The 20524-nt window shown below is 45.9% G+C and overlaps 1 protein-coding gene across 1 annotated transcript; it reads left to right on the top strand.

Annotated features, from left to right (window-relative positions):
* The first annotated feature begins 18373 nt into the window (after positions 1 to 18373).
* Positions 18374 to 20202, top strand: Sox3 (SRY-box transcription factor 3). The gene has a single exon (XM_051179353.1). The coding sequence runs from the start codon at positions 18750 to 18752 to the stop codon at positions 20082 to 20084; it is 1335 nt and encodes a 444-aa protein (XP_051035310.1). The 5' UTR covers positions 18374 to 18749; the 3' UTR covers positions 20085 to 20202.
* The last annotated feature ends 322 nt before the right edge of the window (positions 20203 to 20524 follow it).

Genomic DNA, 20524 nt, shown 5'->3' with positions numbered 1-20524 from the left:
GAAAATGAGGTACACCAGAAAGAGGGTGGATGTGTCAATGGACACCAGAAGGTTAAGTGACCGAAGGAATAAAATAGTAAGGGGAAATGAATAATTCTGCTCTCAAGTAACTAGAAGCCTGATTCGGACATAGAGAAACAAGCAAATAATTAGGAACATCTGTAATTAAAGCAGCATAAAAAAAAAACATAGGCAAGAACACAAACCATGAAAGACCATCAAGGAAGGCTACTTGGCAGAGATAACATTACAGCTAAAATATCAAGGTCTTCTCATTTAACTAGGAGGAAAGTAAGGGAGCATAATCCACAGGCAGATCATAAGGACACTTAAACATTACAGCAAAAACATTATCTTTGATGGAGAATGTAGTTCAGTTCATAGAATGTTTGCCTCGCATATGTGAAGCCATGGATTTTATTCCCAGCACAGGATGAAGTGGGGCACAGTGGCACATGCCTGTAATCTCAGCATTTGGCAGTTAGAGGCAGGAGGAACAGAAAGTCAAGGTCATCCTTGACTACATAGCAAGTTTGAAGCAAGCCTGGTATACATAATGAGTACATAATGGATGCATACATACACATATGTGTAAATACATATATACAAGTGGAGAGCCAATGAATAATTCTAAATAGGTAAGCAGAAAGGTTTAGATATCAGAAAGCTTAGAATTTAAGAAGTTATTGCCATCAATCAACTATTTTCATAAACCAGAGATGGTAATACAATGCCTTTGGGGACAGAGAACAAACCATGAACTGAAGAGCTAGAAATGAATAATGAGTAATCACATCTGGTTATCATTGATTTCTCCAACTGGAAGAGTATCACCTCTGCCTGGGGCTCCACATTGGCAATAGTCAGATATTCAGTGAGCTGCAGAGCGTTGGGAAGGGAAGAAGAAGAGTGAGGGGCCAGAAGAAGAAAGAACCCAAAGGGGAGGAGGGGTGAGGGAGCACAGAAAGGCATAGGGAAAGGAGGAAAAGAAGGGAAGGGAAGATCCACTTGCTAATTAATCAGAGGCCAGCAAGGCCTGAAAGGATGTCAAGGGCCTTTCATATGCCTTTCTTCTTGGCTAACAAGTCTATATTTCCAAGTCCCTTCCTCGTTGTTTTCGCTTAGCTACCAATGTGAAGGTTAGAGCCTTCCTTTCCTAATACTTCCAACATACCTATACATTATACCTATTATCTACTGTATGGCTATAATGGGAGAGTACTTCTTCTCAGTAATGAAGAGACACTGGATGCCACATTACAAATTTGAGGAGTTTAATACCAAGTTCCTCAGGGATGACACTTGCTCACCCAACCACACCTGTATGCTGACCCCAGCAGCTGGTAAAAAGAGCTTTGTTAAAGCCACATCTGGAGTCCATTGGAGACTTCTCACAAAGCAATGGCAAGGAACACAGTAAAAACAGGGTCACTGACAAAATTTGCTGATCTGAATATCATCAGTCCTTCTCATTGGAGCCATTTCTCCCCATATCAGCTGTTCAGCATGAAGAAGGGTTTCCTTAATTATACTCATTGCCTCCACTCCAGATTGTGACTCACTTGGGGACATAAGTCTACATGGCTGGGTTGTTACAAAGATTAAATGAGATCACATATATAAATAATGGTTTAGTAGGCACTCCATCATAATAACCATCATTATTATCATCAGCATTTATTCATTCAGCCAAGCAGGCACTCAATAAATATTGATTGACTGTATGAATGCATGAGTAAAAAAAGTTCCTTCAAGCAGGCCAAGTTAGACAAAAGGATGCAGACAACTTTGCACTTCTTAAGCCTGTCTACACATAGTTGTATCTAATATCGGTATAAGGCTCTTCCATTTACCTTTCACAAAAGCTTTTTTACTTAAATTGTAAAGTGTCTCCAAGTCCAGCAAACACAAACAGCCTTGCCCTATCAACCCCATAGTATTTATTTTCTCATATGCTGTATTTTAATTTTGCTTTGTTTACCTGTTTATTGCTGGTCCCTCAGTCAAACAGCATATAAGTCACAGAAGAGTAAGGGTATTTCCTATTTCCAGTGGATTATAAGTGCATGTGAATGTTCAGTGCGGAATAGGAACTATGAATGAATGAATGATGAAGAATACAGTTAGTTTTGCATGGTGACATCTCTGGGAAAAGGTTAAAGTTGGGTTTATTGGAAGGCAGACTACAAGATTAGAAAAGCTGAAATTAAGGCTGTGTAAGGATGGAAAAATTTAGCCTAATTTTCCCTAGACTCTGCCCCCTAGCAGTGAGTAGGCAAAAGGTCATTCTTGACTGTTTATGACAGGGTGGGTTTACCGACAGCACTTGTGAGTGAATGAGAACAGGAAATGAGCCGTGCCACACTACCCAGGACCCCTAGCGAAAGCAGACTTCCTGGGCTAAGCACAGGCTTGGATAGTTCAAATTGATTGGTCCACACTGGATGCTATGAGATGATTGGTTTGTAATGTGCGGGCTTTGTTGTAACCCTATAAAAGCTGTCTGAACCCTGTACCCAGGGTTCCCAGTCCTCTACCCCACGTGGAGTGTGGCTGCGGACCCCAGTGCACCGGAATATAAAATACCTCATGCTTTTGCATCAAGACCGCTTCTCGTGAGTCATTTGGGGGGGGGCGCCTTTCCTGAGTCGGGGCTTGAGGGTTCGAGCCCTCCGCGGGTCTTACAGCTGGAGTTGGAAATGAAAGGAATCCCTTCACTACTAGCTTTAGTCTAAAAAGAACCTCATTTCTAAAACACAGCTTCATTTTATCCTTTTGCTCTCAGTAGAACCCACTTCCTCACCTATAGATGGCATTTTCCATGCAGAAAGCTTTTTCTCTATTGGCGTCTAAGATGGCATCTGTCTTAGTTTGCTGTCATTTGCTGTGATAAACCCTGACCTGGACTTATTTTCGAGAAAAGGGTTTATTTGTTTTTATATTACAGCTTGCAGTCCATCATGGAAGGAAGTCAGATAGGAGGAACTCAGAGCAGGAACCAGGAGGCAGAGGCCGAGGAGGGGTGCTGCTCATTGGCTTGCTCCTCATGCCTGGCTCAGCTTGTCCTTCAAGGATGGCACCACAGTGGGCTGGGCTCGTCTTTGTTCCCTTTTGTATTGATTTTTTTTTTTTTTTTTTGGTGGCAGAGTTCAAGACATAGTCTCTCTGTGTAGCTTTGGAGCCTGTCCTGGAACTCTGCAGACCACACTAGCCTCTAACTCACAGAGATCTGCCTGCCTCTGCCTCCCTTGGGCTGGGATTAAATGAATGCAGACATGCATCACCACCATATAGCTTGAATTGACTTTTTTTTTAATGAGGTGAATGATACAAATCTATTTTCATTATTCTGTTGGTAGAAATCCATTAATCTGTACCTTCTTTATTTTTTATGTTAATATTTTAATTCTTTGAGGGTTTCGTACACTGTATTTTGATCATGTTCACTCCCCACTCCTCTTCCTAGCTCTTCCCAAATCCACCCCTCCTCTTCAACCTCTATCAACTCCATGCCCTTTTTGTTTTTTATAACCACTTAGTCCGATTATTGTTTTCTTTTTGTTTGTTTCGTTTCGTTTTGTGATAAAGTCTTACTGTGTAGCCCATACTGGCTTCAAACTCAAGATGCTCCTGCTTCAGCTTCCCTCTCAAGTAGCCATGATTGCAGATGTATACCACCACATCCAGCTGTCAAGTAGCATCTTCACAGACTTCTGCTAAAGATCAGAGAAGTTAAGCAATACCCAATAAGGATCGGGTCATGTTAACAATCCAGTTCTTGGCTGTTGACTCTCTGTGCTTAATTATTATTCATTGAGCCCACTTCCACTTTAAGCAAGACTCTTAACAGAGTCATCAATTCATGCTAGATTTTGTGCTTCAAATGCAATGGCACGGACATGCCATAGAACTATTTTTAATGTGAACTAAAGTCTCCTTACTTACAAAAAAAAATGATTTTTATAATACTATAAGTCTGTTCTGAAGCCCCTGTGAGGAATAATACTTTAATCTCTCCTAGTGATTAATACTACTTTTTTTTTATTCCACTTGGTCAGTTGTGCTGATTTCTGAGGTGTTGGAGAGAGCATAAAAGCTGAGAAATTTGAACAAGACTTCCTCCCTAACTCAATAGAACTCCAGATAAAATCTACAGAGCAAGAATATTTCCTACTGAGCTCTGAAAGAAAAAAAGTTAAATCTTACATTTTAAGCAAAAAAATAAAGACTGTAAGATCTGTGTGTCCTGGGTTGTATGTATTTAGCAGCAGGCATGTCTCTTTCATAGAGCGATTAGATGTCAGAATTAAGCAGCAGAAGATTGCTTGTCACAAATCCAAACCACATCATTTCAGTGAGTACTCTCCAGAGAGCCTAGACAGAAACAATCTCAAGCAACTGTGCCAAACTGTGAAAGACTGTCATATATGATCAGTTTTTAAAAATTCCTTTCAAAGAGGACTTCCTCAAATACTACATTCAATCCCACAAATATCTGTGCAGAACCCTATAAAGGCTAAGGAAACTGAGACACATCTCTCTTGTCCAAAAAAAAAAAAAATGTTCAATCCTAGTTGGTGCTTAAGAAGTCCTATGTAGGCTGCTCCTGTCTCCTGTTACCATCAAGAGCACCCTTGGAGCTCTGATACACCCCCAGCCACCCCCACCGAGAGCCTGCACCCCCTACCGTGTGCCCTACCCTACCCACGGTCCTGCTGCTCTGGTTGAGCACTGGGACAGAGGGTGGAGCCAACAGTCCACCCTACTTCCGAGACTTCTCGGAGCAACTCTGAACAAAGGAGACCTGCCTATCCAAGCGGCGGGACCACCCGTAATTTCCACCGGCTTGGTCTCTGACCCTACCTCCAGTCCTCTGCTGGAGTCCCGGGTCCCTCACAGAGATCCGCCTATCTCTGCAGGATCACTGTGAGGTCCTGCTGGCATCTTCTACTGGATCCTCATCCTTGACCCCATCCCTGGGTCCCTGTCTGAGGAGAGACCTCCTAGAGAGCTTGGACCACACAGAGCTACAGATATTGAATCTCTGACCCACATAAGCCCATCAGGGAAGTACCATAGTGAGAGGGGGAGACCCCACCAACACCTACTGGAAGAAACTATGGGAAGAAGGCAATACAAGAAAACACCTAACAACAGAAAGTCAAGCATGACACCACCAGAATCTAGGGAATCTACAACAACTAGAACGGAACACAACCACAAAGCAGAGGAAGCAGAAGGGAACGACTTAAAAATTACCATCATAAAAATGATAGAGGCCATCAAAGAAGATGTGACAAAAATCCCTTAAAGAAATGGAAGAAAAAAGAAACAAAAAAATGAACAAATTCCTCAAGGAAAGTACAGAAAGCCAAGAAAAAACAATTAAGCAGGCGAAGGAAACAGTTCTAGAGTTGAAAACTGAAATAGAGAAAATAAAGGCAACACAAACTGAAGAAATGCTGGAAATAGAAAAACTGGGCAAAAAATCGGGAACTACAGACACAAGCATAACCAACATAATTCAAGGGATGGAAGAGAGAATCTCAGGCACAAAAGATAAACTGGAAGAAATAGAATCATCCACCAAAGAAAATCATAAATCCAACAAATCCTTAACACAAAACATCCAGGAAATGTGGGACACCATGAAAAGGCCAAACCTAAGAATAATAGGCATAGAGGAAGGTGAGGAAGCCCAGCTCAAAGGTGCCGAAAATATATTCAACAAAATCATCGAGGAAAACTTTCCAAATCTGAAGAAGGTCATGCCCATGAAATTACAAGAAGCATACCGAACCCCAAATAGGCTGGACCAAAGAAAAAAGACCCCTCGGCATATAATAATCAAAACACCAAGCATACAGAATAAAGAAAGAATATTAAGAGCAGCGAAGGAAAAAGGACAGGTAACAAATAAAGGCAGACCTATCAAAATTACACCTGACTTCTCCATGGAAACCCTCAAGGCCAGAAAGTCCTGGATAGATGTTCTAAAAGTATTAAAAGAACACGGATGCCAGCCTAGGCTACTATATCCAGCAAAACACTCAATCACTATAGATGGAGAAAACAAGGTATTTAATGACAAAACCAGATTTTCCCAATATGTATCTACAAATCCAGCCCTACAGAAAGTATTGGAAGGAAAACTCCAATGTAAGGAAGGTAACTACGCCCACAAAAATGTAGGCAACAGATAATCTAACTACACCAGAAACCAAGGGTAAAGCAGAACAAATATATTCACGATACCACTGCGAACAACAAATCTAAAACAAACAAGCATCAACAATCAGTAGTCCTTACTCACCCTCAACATTAATGGTCTTAACTCAACTGTAAAAAGACACAGGCTAACAGAATGGATACGAAGACAGACTCCATCCTTCTGCTGCATACAAGAAACACATCTTAGCTTCAAAGATAGACATTACCTTAGGGTAAAGGGTTGGGAAAAGATTTTCCAATCAAATGGAACCAAGAAGTAAGCAGGAGTGGCTATCCTAATATCTAACAAGTTAGACTTCAAACCAAAATTAATCAAAAGAGATGAAGACAGTCATTTCATATTCATCTCAGGAGAAATCCATCAACACAAAGTCTCAATTCTGAACATCTATGCCCCTAATACAAAGGCACCCACATTCGTAAAAGAAACACAACTAAAACGCAAAGCTCATATAAAACCTCACACACTTATAGTGGGAGACTTCAATACACCACTCTCAACACTAGACAGGACCACAAATCAGAAACTCAACAAAGAAACAGAAGAATTAACAGAAGTTATGTCTCAACTGGGGTTAACAGACATCTATAAAACATTCCATCCAAAGACAAAAGAATATACCCTCTTCTCTGCTCCACATGGAACCTTCTCTAAAATCGACCACATACTAGGTGGCATAACAAACCTCAACAGATACAAGAGAATAGGAATAGTCCCCTGTACCTTATCAGACCACCATGCTTTCAAATTGGAATTCGACAAAAACACAAACAGCAAAAAACCTGCAAACTCATGGAAACTGAACAATGTGCAATTGCACCACACCTGGGTCAAAGAAGAAATAAAGAAAGAAATTAAGGGCTTTCTAATATTCAATGAAAATGAGGACACAACATACCCGAACTTATGGGACACCTTGAAAGCAGTGCTATGAGGGAAGTTCATTGCACTAAGTGCCCATATGAAGAAAACAGAGGATAGTCACATAAGAGAATTAACAGTGCAACTGAAAGCCTTAGAACAGAGAGAAGTGAATCACCCCGCAGTAGACGCCAGGAAATAATCAACTTGAGGGCTGAAATCAACAAAATAGAGACCAGGAAAACAATACAAAAGATCAATGCAATGAAGAGTTGGTTTTTTGAGAAAATCAACAAGATAGACAAACCATTATCCAAACTAACAAAAAAGCAGAGAGAGAACATGCAAATTAACAAAATCAGAAACAAAAAGGGGAATATAACAATGGACACAGAGGAAATCCAGACAATTTTCAGGTAATACCTTGAAAACCTGTATTCCACAAAAATTGAAAATTCAAAGGAAATGGACAAATTTCTGGATAACTATCACTTACCAAATTAAATCAAGAACAGACAAACAACTTAAATAGACCTATAACCCAAAATGAAATAGAAGCAGTCATCGAAAGCCTTCCAACCAAAAAAAGTCCAGGGCCAGATGGATTCAGTGCAGAATTCTACCAGACATTCAAGGAAGAACTAATACCACTACTCCTCAAACTGTTCCACAAAAGAGAAACAGAAGGTTCATTGCCAAACTCTTTTTGTGAGGCCACAATAACCTTGGTACCCAGGCCTCAAAAAGACACAACTAAGAAAGAAAACTACAGACCAATTTCCCTGATGAACATTGATGCAAAAATACTCAATAAAATACTGGCAAACTGAATTAAAGAATACATCATAGAAATCATACACCATGACAAAGTAGGGATGGTTTAACATACGAAAATCTATCAACATGATCCACCATATAAACAAACTGAAAAAGAAAACCTATATGATTATCTCCCTAGATGCTGAAAAAGCCTTTGACAAAATTCAACACCCTTTCATGATAAAGGTGTTGGAGAGATCAGGGATAACAGGAACATACCTAAACATAATAAGAGCAATATACAGCAAACCAACTGCCAACATCAAACTGAATGGAGAGAAACTTAAGGTAATTCCTCTAAAATCAGGAACAAGGCAAGGTGCCCTCTCTCTCCATATCTCTTCAATATCGTACTAGAAGTTCTAGCTAAAGCTATAAGACAACAAAAGGAGATCAAGGGGATCCAAATTGGAAAGGAAGAAGTCAAACTGTCTCTATTTGCAGATGATATGATAGTTTACATAAGCGACCCAATAAACTCTACCAGGGAACTCTTCGAATCCCCCATGACAGCACCCCTTACCAGCAGGAAGTAGTTTAGAAAGAACAATGCCCAAATTCCCAAATATTGTCTATAAATGTTTGTTTTCATTTAAATGGACTTGGTTATATTAAATAAATAAATAAATAAATAAATAAAATAAAATAAAAAAGAAGTTCTATGTAAGAAACAAGACAGATCCTGTCTGGGTTTGTTTTTTGAGTTAAGCAGATTTCCCGTACTTTCAGCAGTACTGGGAATTGAACCCATTAATGACAAAACTGGCCTTCAGTGAGATTAGTAAACTGGTCCAACTCATACAGTCCGCTGTTTATACTCAAGTACAAACCCAGGTTTAGTAGACCTCTAGATTTGCTTCTCCTATGGTAACACTGAAGGGAAACTAAACAACTCAAAATAGCCTCAGGAAATCCCTGAAACAGGTCAGAGGCCCAAGGCTCTTCCCTGCCAGAGTAAACAGAGCCAAACTTCAAAGACTCAGAAGCAGAAAGCAGCAGAACTAATTTCAATAAGTTTAGATCAAATGAGATACCCGGAAGACACTCTCAAACTGTTGAGCTGCCTACAAGGTTGTGCCATCAGCTCCAGATTCCCAGTTTTATGAGCTGTCATCCTGGATGTGGGCTTTGGTGATGCAGCTGCCTTTGTGATATTTACGCTTCTGTAGATAACTCACCTATATTCCTATAAGTAAGGTTAATAAAGCTCATCCATTTGCACTCTCACCCAAAATTTAAAATGGTAAGCAAGGTCGGGAAATATAGCTCAGTTGGTAGAGTGCTGAACAAGGGTTTAGGAAGCCCTGAGTTTCATTTACAGCACCAAAGAGGAAAACCAGGCACATCTGTGCATGCCTGTAACCTTGACCTTATGGGGGGTGGTGGTGGGGTTGGGACCTTCAGAATTCCAAGTTCATTTTCTACACTATAGCAAGTTGGAGTCAAATCTAAGATACATAAGACTTTGAAGAAAGAAAGGAGGGGAGGGAGAGAGGAAGGGGGGCAGGAAGGGTGGAAATGGTGAATGGTGAACTAGTTGACAGTAAGGAATTAGGCTTTAACGCTTAATTCTTAGAAATTTACTAGAGGTTAATTAAATGCCAGTCCAGGACATAACTGAGACCAGAGCAAGGCAAGGAAGGTACCTAGAACACATCATTGAAGGCAACACATTCCCAGGGGCATGCAATAGACCCTGCTGAATCATCATAAATGAAACCCAAGCAAATATATAGCCAGATCTCTGATCAATAGAAGATGATAATGATTTAAAACATTTAAACCCTAAGACTTGTCTTCTGAACACATCAAACTTAATTATATTATTTTAATTCTATCTAGTCAAGGATTGCACTTACAGTGCTTTCAGTAACTATACTAGCTGCCTTGCTAGTCTCAATCCTTGCTTGCAAATTCACTCTCTTCCTATCATCTGAAAGCTCTAGGGCCAGACTGAAATGTAAAAATCTTTGCCAAGAAAACATGATGACGATCATGAGTGTACTTTAGATTTCTACTTCAGGATCACCTCAGAGAAGCTTTTCCATAGCACTCCAAAATATTATCTCCCATTAATCCCCACCCCCTAGTCTCCTTTGACTTCCAGACACTCACTGATTCACTTATTTCCTGGTGACTAGTATTGCACATGTCTTGAGTATTAATTAGGACTTGTTTAAACCACTGTGGTAACTAGAAGGGTTAAAGAATGCTGACCTACAGTAGATCTACAATCAAAATGCATCAACTACATAATGACCTCTTCTGTGTCATGTGACTCTGGAGCCTATGCTCTTATTATCATCTAAGTAAGATCTACAAGTACAATGCAGAATCTTCTGCAGAATAATTGTGCCCTGGGACATTTCTTCTCATATATTAGGAACTCTTATTCACTTTCTTCATTTATTTATTTATTTATTTATTTATTTATTTATTTATTTATTTATTTTGTGCTTGTTGTTTTGTTTTGTTTTCTTTTTTTGAGGCGGGGTTTCTCTGTGGCTTTGGAGGCTGTCCTGGAACTACCTCTTGTAGACCAGGCTGGGCTCGAACTCAGAGAGATCGCCTGCCTCTGCATCCTGAGTGCAGGGATTAAAGGTGTGCACCACTACTGCCCTGCTCCCTTTCTTCATTTTCAAAACAAGGACATACTCAGATTCTATTTCTGTCAATATTTTGAGAAACAGCACTTTCTATTCATCTTTTGAATATGTTGTCTCTTTGCAAAGCCATTGTCAAAGCCCAGGCTTGTTTGCCATGAGTACTGATACTTTTCCAAACTCCAGTTCAGTTGCCCACATTACATACTTGATTGCTTCCAAAATAAGCATCAGTGTGGTAATGCACGCAGACCAGACTCATGAAAATATTTGACCAGTGCTTAATCTAGACAGCTTCTAACCTCTGATCAAAAATCACACTGCCACTACACCTCATCTAGAGAATGGGCAAGTACCCCTGCTGCCAGTATCCATACAACTCTAGGGGGACATGCACAGTTATATGCAATAGCAAGAGGAATGATCCCCCCATTGCATACATTCTGTATTATAGGAGACCAAAGGTAGGAAAGTAAAGAGATTTGATTGTGAAGGAGGATTCCTTTTGTCCAGCTGACAAATAAATCAGATATGCACTCTTCTCTGAAAAAACAAAATGCTTTTAGCAACTGTGTATTGACATCCTTTTGAAAGGAGCGACACAGAAGTTAATACTTAAAAGCAAAAGGTAAATATAACAATGTACTTGATACGAAAATTTATGGTGGGAAACCATCAAATGGAATCACCCTCCTTCAAGGAGGGGATGCATGCTGAAACAGAAGCAGAGGAAGCATTGAGGTAGCAGTTTCTGGGGTTGTTCTTTAGAAACAAGTTGAATAGCGATCCTACTGGCTCTACTCTGTGCCTTCCAAGTTGGCTAGCCATCTCTTTTAAGTTGTTTTGAAAGACAAAGGGAATGAACCCAGCCAAAGACAAGCCCACAGCCATTGTGTTATCTTATTTAAATGACTTCATAGTCGTGTAAAAAAATACAACCTTATTTTGTTACTAAATTGGTTACTTTTGGTTGTATTTAAAAATCGTCCGAAGTCATTTTCTGAGCACCAGTGTAAACAAGGAGATCACCAGCAACCCCTGGTCACCGCTGCTGCTGCAGTTTTAGTGCTTTAGGAGATTTACATAGCGACTTAGAAAGATCAAATCAATGGGCACTCATTTTCAAAAGAAAGAAAGCCTGCGCCTACAACTCCGTTTGGATGTTTCCAGGACATCATAGCATTGACAGACTTTCTACGACTCGTGGGCATTATTATTGAACGTTTCCTTATCACTTTTTATGTGTTGATGGATTCTATTTTACAGCACACCACACTAAATGAGAAATTTTCTTCCTTCCTGCTAGATAATGTCACAAAAATGGGGAAGGCAATATTTTTAAAATGAAATTATACCTGATGACATGTAACCAATAGGGCTAGAAAAATTTTTCAAGATTTATATCTTTAAAATATAGAGCTGTATAAACCAAATTGTGGTCTAAAGGCCACCACAAAATTATGTAGAGATGGAGTGAGCTCTGTGAACAATTAGAAACAATACTGAAAGCTGCTCACTTATGCCCCTCCCCTCTTATCATCTCGTCTGGGTCTTTTCAATGATGGACTAAGAAATAAGGGGGGGGGGGAATAGGGTTTTCAATATGTTCTTTTTCTTTGAGAAACAATAAAAAACATTAAACTTTATACATTGAAGTATTTCTGCTCCGAATGGTAGCCCTTTCATGGGAGTCCAGCTTGGGTTTTGTCTGGGTGGGGAAGTAGGGAGAATGTGAATACTCCCAGAGTCATTTAAAATATATAGTATTAGCTAATTGATGAGAGGACTAAAAACAATAGTAAGTAGGCAGCCTGGCTACGAGCCAGCAGCAGGGCTTTCTGGTGAAAGCGAGTTTACATTAGAGGCCTGTTTTTCCCCTTTCCTTATATGAAATGAACAGCTGTAATTGAAAAGCAAGGAGCTCTATGGTTTATAGAAATAGGTGTTGTGAAGAGCCTTGGCCGTCTAATTTTCTTCCTATTGCAGGGCAGGCTTCCATTGTCTGTTTTTTAGAGCTAATTTCTTTTCTGATCAAAAGGCCCACGTCGTTGAAAAGGTAGTAATGACTATTCATTTGGCTGAAGCCTCCATTCTCCAGACTGCAAGCTTTATTTAGAAATGGCTATTTCTTTCTAAAAGGAAAAGTTCATTTATGTCCTCTATAATGTCAATTAAAGTAGAATATATTTTAATTATTTATCCTCAGGAGGAACCTTTTAGGAACTTAATTTAGTATGCCTATGCTATGCAGACACTACAATATGTGAATGTGGAATGATATCTATGCGCATGGGTTTTATTTTATTTTACCACTAATGAATAGTTTATTTGCAACTAATTAACAAGTTAAATCGACACAATTAGTGTCGGATTTCTTTAATAATATAACTCATAAAAGGATAGTCATTGGAACTAGAAAATAAGGTTGGATGTTGGCTTTGTAAAGAAACCTTCTCACAAAAGGAGTAGTTTTTTTCCCATTAGAAAGGGTATATTGGGACATTCTTCGCGATGCATTTTCAAATGAAAGCTAGGTTGCACGAGCAGAGGAAATATGTTCAGAAACAAGGGGAGATGGTGTTAATTATACAGACGTAACACTAGCAAAGCTTCGAGGTCCTAACCTGTAGACGGGTTCCGAGGAAATGGAATTGGGGTGACAGCGGCCTAGAAGCCAAAACGACAGTGTGGACAAAACTCCCAACAGAACGGGCTTTGTCATGAGGTCTGGCCCCTAGTCTCCTGGGAAGCAAGCCGACCTCCGGATGGGCAGCACACTAGCTGTTCCCTGCCACAGCCGCGCCCCGGGAGCTGCGCAAGCGGGTCCCTGAGACAGTGGCGCGGGGCTGCGGGAATGCTTGTTGGGCTCCTGCTCTCCCACAGAGGGAAAGCCGCGGTGGGAAAGCGCGAGCCCACAGAAACAAGCGGATCGGGGCGTTCCGGCTGCAGTCAGGCCAGATCTTTGCGGAGGACCTTCCTCTTCCCACGGAGTGGATTTCTCCGTGGATCTGCTAGGAGTCTGGGAAGAGCGGTAAGTGAACTTTCATTCGCTCAGTCTCGAGTCCTCTCCTAGACCGCTTCAGCTCTGCAATGCAAAGTGAAAAGGGCAAGGCCTCGCTGTTGCATACTAGACACAGAACTTAGCACACAGCAAGTGTAGGACAGAAGCTTAAAGTAACCAAACGAAATGCCAGGCCAAAAAGACAGTAAAAATAGAATTCTGTGAATTGAATTCTATGGCTCTCAATTATAGAAAATGAAAACGTTCAGTAAAAAGAGAGAAGGAAAGCATGAGAAGAGGATAAAGAAAAGCTGGATGTTGCCTTGAGATATTTCTTCCACCTTGGGAAGCTATCCAAACCCTCACAAAGCCAACAGGCACCACCCACAGTAGGAGCGGAGAACCCTGCATAGATGCAATGGAGATGCCTAGTCTGCATTGGTTTTTCCAGGCCAGGGTCGTCAGGTCTAATGGACTCATGCCCACCCCTACCCCGGCGATATTGTGTATCTGTATAGATAACGATTTTAAAATCACTTCCCTGGTCCTATAGTTCTGCTGAACAGCTCTCTTCTGCTGAAGTAAGGACCATGATTTGCAGACCCAAAGGCAGTGGATCCCTTCCTGACAGGCACAGTGGGGGGGGGGCAGCCTTTTTTGGACTTTGCTCCGCAGGGGTGTGTGTGAGTTTGGTGGGCTGAACTGCAGGAGCAGGTGCAGTTGTGGGAATGGATGGGGGTGAGGAGGAGACAAACAGGGCAACGAAGGTGGCTCTGGCAGCCCTCTGAAAGGGGACCCAGTTCCCGGGCAGTGCCTACCCCCCCCTCCAGGGAGAAGGCAATATGCACTGGTTGTGAGGTCAACAAGAGGGCAACCGTAGGCAAAATATGTCAAATTCCTCCGAGTTGCTGTGCACACATGCATACAGGGAAAGGAGAGTGGGTGATTAATAATACCTTAACACCCGTGTTAGTAAGAGTCATGTTTACAACTGAGAGCCCTGAGGTGTGTGGGGGGCAAAGGGACTCCAGTATATCAAGTGCCACTCAATGAAGTAAAATAATTGAATTTAGAAACTTGCTTCAAAAGTGCCCACCTCCCCCCCCAAATAAAATGTATGGTCAAAAGACAATAGAATACAGATGTGCCACCCCACAAAATTTGTCACCCCTAAAACAATGACATCCCATGCTTCAAAGCTCCCAGAAGTGTTTAAGGGAGGGCATCAAGTAGGTTGTTTAAAGCCTGTATCTACCATCCTAGAATCTTCAGATTAACCTTTAAAGCAGAGAAGGGCCTCCCCACTCACTCCTAGTCTGCTCTGTGGTGTATGGGAGAGGGAGGATCCCACATAATGCTCCAGGGATTGAAAAGTGATGTCTCTTCCACCAGTTGGAGTGACCTTTCCGACCTTTAAAAACAAAAACACAAAGGATGGTTCTAAAGCAGACCCAAGCTTCTGGATCAAGGCCCTCCACCCTCTGTAGCCTGAATACAGCCTTGGATGTACCGGGATAAATGGTCCAGGGATGTTCTCAAAGAGAAGGGAGACAGGATTGACTTTAAAATACAAGGCTTTTGTCTACAGGAAAAGATTTCCAAGATAAATTGTTTTCATTTCCTCAAACCAGTATTTGGCTCTAGGCACCTACACATTTGTCTACTATGGGCCAGTTACCTTGGATGGCACTACTTTCAGGCCTGAGCTAGCCTGGAGAAACTTCAAATTTTGCCATCCTCTCCACATTCCAGCAGGCACCTACACGGATCTAACCCTCCCTATCTAAAATGCACAAGGTACTCCTTCCAAAGGGTGTGTACTGATCCGGCCAGAACCCCCTGGAAGATTTCCCCCATGAGTAATTACTGAAGGAAGAGGCAACACAGGCCAGCTCTTACCTGCTCTACCAGTAGCTCTAAAACCCAACGCCAAAAATTCTCTTTGCAGATATGAGGCCCTCTGAACACCAAACTTGTCCCGCAAGCGACGGGAGGAAGGGAGAGAGGGGACGAACTATACACCTGGAGTTGGCCGGGCTAGGCCAGCTGGAGTCCAGATCACTGCTGTTTTACAATAGCTCGCCAAGGATAGGTCCTACTCTGCCCCGAGGTCTTTCCAGGGTTGGGGCGACCTGGAAGACCCTGAGGTCGAGAAGAGGCTCCTCTGGTTGAAGTTTCCAACCAAAGCCAACAAACGGCGCTATTGTCCCGCCATGGGTCCTGGGAGCCCCTGGCACGACCCCAATCTAAGGGAGCTTTTAAGGCTCCTGGGAGTGTGGGGGGATGGGGAGGAGGCGCTTGGCCCAGTTCCTAGTCTGGGATCCAGGGCTCTTCGTGTTGCCCACCGAATCCCGGAGGCCCCTAAGGCTAAGAGTGCTGCTTGAGCGCTCTTTTTCTCCTGTGTTTCCCATGCTGTTGTTAACAGATACAGAGCGTGTAGTTTGAAGACTGCAGTTCAACGCCTTGCCGTCCAGAAAACCTCTGCAGGAACTGGAGCCACTAGGGTTATGATACTTGCTCAGACACTTCTGCCGACCCTCAATAAAAGCAACTTGACAGGTGTCTTGGTCTTCATTGCTGGGAGGGCCTTGATAACTGCTTTCTTTTCCGACATCCCGCCCCCCCCCCATATCCCCAGACCCACAATGGTAACTTTGCTTGTCAAAATAATTTGTAATAAGAAAGTTTGCGTCTACGTTACGTTCTTTGAAGGGAATTCGGTGAAGCACTTATTTGATGCTATCTAGACCAGCCCAGAGCCACCAGAAAGTCAGTTTAATCCCAACCACCTCAGAGAAGCCAAGAGAGTGCGAGAAGGAGCCTGGTCCTACCAAAAGACTTCAGGAAATCTGGCAGGAGGATGTAATGTGAAAATGGGCTCACTTAAACCAGGACAAGGTGTGATCAAATGACAAACAGCTAATCTGCTTCTGGGAGGGGCAGGGGACCGGCTCCACATCCCGTGTCTTGGGAAATATGCGGCCCAGGCGCTGTCACCACAATGGCTTACTTGGGTCCTAAAACTTGGAAAGAATCCTGACATCTGTCAGGCTACTGGACGCCAGGCTGCGCGTCGGTTGGGTAGTTTCCTAAACCGCTCTCACTTAGCAACAGCCTCCGGGGGCCCAGAAAAACCGAGAGAGAGCATGGAGAGGATGGTGGGAAGGCAGGGGCCAGTACACATGGGCTTTTTAAGGGACCGTGGGTGTGCCTAAGAAAATCTGGGTCTGTCAGCCAATTTACCAGGAAAACAAGTGCAGGTGGGGTTTGCTGAATCATTCTGTTTTCTGAGACACGCTTTGCAGCATAGCCGTGCGCGTGCGCGCACGGATACACACTAACATATATCTCCACACAGAATCTTTCCATCGACTTTAAGCCCTCTACACCCATTTAACTGACTGACCCCTTTGGAGGGAAATGACTCAGACCAGGCAGAATGCAAATTTAAAAGGAAGGAATCAGGACCACAAACTTCCTGGATGTGATACCGACTGGGAAGGGAGATCCTGGTGCCAGCGGTCCACTGGCCGCGAAAGGGCTGAATTGGTGTGCGCCCTGCAAGCTTCGCAGGCTTTTTAATTAGTGCAAGAGAAAAAGAGACAAGCCAGGCGTGCAGGCATCCCAAATCACCTCATTTTTGCATTATCGCTAAAAAACTAGAGACCTGGAATCCCTCCCTCCCATCCCGACACACACACACACACACACACACACACACACACACGCACACACGCGTGTAAACACGTAAAGTCTCATGTTTCCCTTTAGGTTCCCCACCTTCCCACCAAGCCAAAGGAAGAGGAGGGAATTCAACACTGAGCGGACACCTTATTTCGGTTTCTGCCACATCTGCCCAGATGGCTTCCCATTCCCTCCCTCCGGCGGCTCCGATAGTTTCGAACGCCATGCCACTTGCTTGAGTTGGCGGCAGAGAATGTCCAGGTTCCCTCTCCCGGCAGCTGGGATTTCTCTAGCCGCTAGTCCTTGGCAGATAACCCGACAAAGTGCCTGAAGGTCCCGCTCTGTTTCTCCGGGCCTCGGTCAGAAAGGCTGGAAAACAAGACGGGAAAAGCGAAGTCTGTTAGCACAGACTGCTCAGGGGAGGAGGCGCGGTTGCGCGCCCAGAGCCGCTCACAGCGGTCGTGGCAGGTGCGCGGCCAGAGGAGGGGGCCCGGCGGTCCACCCGGAGCAAGGCCTCGCTCAGCTCCGGCCACCGCACCCCCCCCCCAAACTTTTCTTTTACTCCGAGAGGCTCCGTGTTGCCATGAAAACGGATTTTCCAAGGGGCCCGACCCTCCCCCTCAGGAGCATCGGACTGGAAAACCCGAAATGGCCAGACAGCAGAGACAAAAAGGGGCCTCTAAGCGGGGGCCTGGAGCGAGAAAGTGGAGGCCCGTCCGCCCTTTCTGTCCCCCCACACGCTCCCGACGCCACCGTGTGTGAGCGCCTCCCCCGGGGCCCAGGCGGAGGGCCACTCACCACTGGCACTTGCAAAAACCCCCCGGAGAGCCTCACTGCCAGGTGCGCTCGCATCCCCCGCCCCATTCCCTGACTCTCGCTCTTGTTGCGGAAGCACCGGCCCTCGGGGTGGAGGGTTCAGGCAGCCAGCAACCAATTAATTCCAAGGAGGGCTTCTTAGAGACTCAGCCTAGCGCACCTCCGTTATGCCTTTAATGCCCCCAGCATGCCTGGGCTGCCGGCGGTCCCCAGTGTCTTCGGCGCTGGCAACTGCAACCCTTGGAGGTCCTCCTCGGGACAGGCAGCGGGAAGCTTTTCAGACTGGCCCGGGGATGGGGCGCTGGCCGGCCTTGTCAGGGTTACAAAGTTGTTTTCTGAACCCCGTGGGCGCTCCTCTGCCCCTCCCCCTCCCAGTTCTGTTCGCGCGCCTTCTTCCCCCTCCTCCCTCACCTCCTCGGGTTTCGTTCTTTCAAACTTTTTGAGACCCTAATTGGTGGTCTCGGAGCGGGTCTCAGGGACTCCCGCCTCCTGAATAACTCTCATCACGTCACTCGACCCGAGAGGGGTAAGGAGGGTGAACTAAAGGGCTCCCCGAACTTTTTTTTTTTCTCCCAGCGAGGCCAGAGGGGGCTCGGTGTTGATTGGCCAGGGCTCACCACGGCGAGCCTGTCAATCACGGGCCGGCGGGTGGTGAGGGGCGGACCGAGCCCCAACCCTCCCGGATCTGAGCAGGTATATAAAGAGGCCGGCACACTTCCCGGGCAGACTGCGAATGCGACCGGCTCGAGAGAACGCATCAGGTGAGAGAGGCCCGCGCGTTCCCGCCGACTTCGCGCGGAGCACTTCCGCAAGCCTGCCCTTCCCGCCCGAGCCGCCGGCCTCCCGGCCCCCAAGCGCCACTCCCACGGAGTCCGCTGGCCTTTTCACCGTGGCCGCTCCAGCCCCTGGAGCGCCTTCTCCTCCCGCCACGCTGGCGCACCTTATTCCCGCCCCGGCCATGTACAGCCTGCTGGAAACCGAACTCAAGAACCCCGTCGGGCCACCCACCCCGGCGGCGGCCACCGGCGGCCCCGCAGCTCCAGGAGGTGCAGGCAAGAGTAGCGCGAACGCAGGCGGCGGCGCGAACGCAGGCAGCGGCGGCGGGAACGGCGGCGGCGGCGGCGGCGGGAGCGACCAGGACCGCGTAAAGCGGCCCATGAACGCTTTCATGGTGTGGTCCCGCGGGCAGCGGCGCAAGATGGCCCTGGAGAACCCCAAGATGCACAACTCCGAAATCAGCAAGCGCTTGGGCGCCGACTGGAAACTGCTGACCGACGCTGAGAAGCGACCTTTCATCGACGAGGCCAAGCGACTGCGTGCAGTGCACATGAAGGAGTACCCGGACTACAAGTACCGGCCGCGCCGCAAGACCAAGACGCTGCTCAAGAAGGACAAGTACTCCCTGCCCGGCGGCCTCCTGCCCCCGGGCGCCGCCGCCGCCGCCGCCGCCGCTGCCGCCGCCGCCGCCGCCAGCAGCCCAGTGGGCGTGGGCCAGCGCCTGGACACGTACACGCACGTGAACGGCTGGGCCAACGGCGCGTACTCGCTGGTGCAGGAGCAGCTAGGCTACGCGCAGCCCCCGAGCATGAGCAGCCCGCCGCCGCCGCCCGCGATCCCGCAGATGCACCGCTACGACATGGCTGGCCTGCAGTACAGCCCCATGATGCCACCCGGCGCCCAGAGCTACATGAACGCCGCGGCCGCCGCCGCCGCCGCCTCGGGTTATGGGGGCATGGCGCCCTCGGCCGCCGCCGCCGCCGCCGCCGCCTACGGTCAACAGCCCGCCACCGCCGCCGCCGCGGCCGCTGCAGCTGCCGCCATGAGCCTGGGCCCCATGGGCTCCGTGGTGAAGTCGGAGCCCAGCTCTCCGCCGCCCGCCATCGCTTCGCACTCGCAGCGCGCGTGCCTTGGCGACCTGCGCGACATGATCAGCATGTACCTGCCACCTGGCGGGGATGCGGCTGACGCCGCCTCTCCGCTCCCCGGCGGCCGACTGCACGGCGTGCACCAGCACTACCAGGGCGCCGGGACTGCAGTCAATGGAACGGTGCCGCTGACCCACATCTGAGCTCCAGCCTGCGCTCCTAGCTCTTCGCCCCCACCCTGCCCCACACCCCCACGTTGGGACGCCTTGTTGTCTAGCTTTGCTTGCCTGGGACTGTTTGTTGCCTTGTACCGAAGATGAGGAGGACTGAAAGTTTTGCTGTAGCTGTCGGGTTTTGTACAAAAGCAAAAAGAAGTCCGGAGTGGCTCAGATGGGACTTTCTAGAGCCACCAGCTTCTGGCCGCTGCCCCTCCCTCCCCCCCTTGCAGGCTGGGGTCCGTGTGATGTTTGCGAAGAAGAAAATGCAGCCCCTTTCTCCTCTTCCCGGGTTCTTAGGTTCTTCTGTTGCATTTGAAAATGTTGTCTTGTTAGTTTGCTATTGAGGAGTGCGTGAGGTTGACCCAAGAACTGCAATGCCTCTGCCCCCGGTGGTATTGCTTGTTTTCCTCCTTTTTGGGGGCTGG

This window comes from Phodopus roborovskii, unplaced genomic scaffold (assembly GCF_943737965.1).
Source record: "Phodopus roborovskii unplaced genomic scaffold, PHOROB, whole genome shotgun sequence".
NCBI classification, from domain to species: Eukaryota; Metazoa; Chordata; class Mammalia; order Rodentia; family Cricetidae; genus Phodopus; species Phodopus roborovskii.
Note: the sequence above shows the minus strand (reverse complement) of the source record. Positions and strands in the feature narration are given on the sequence as shown.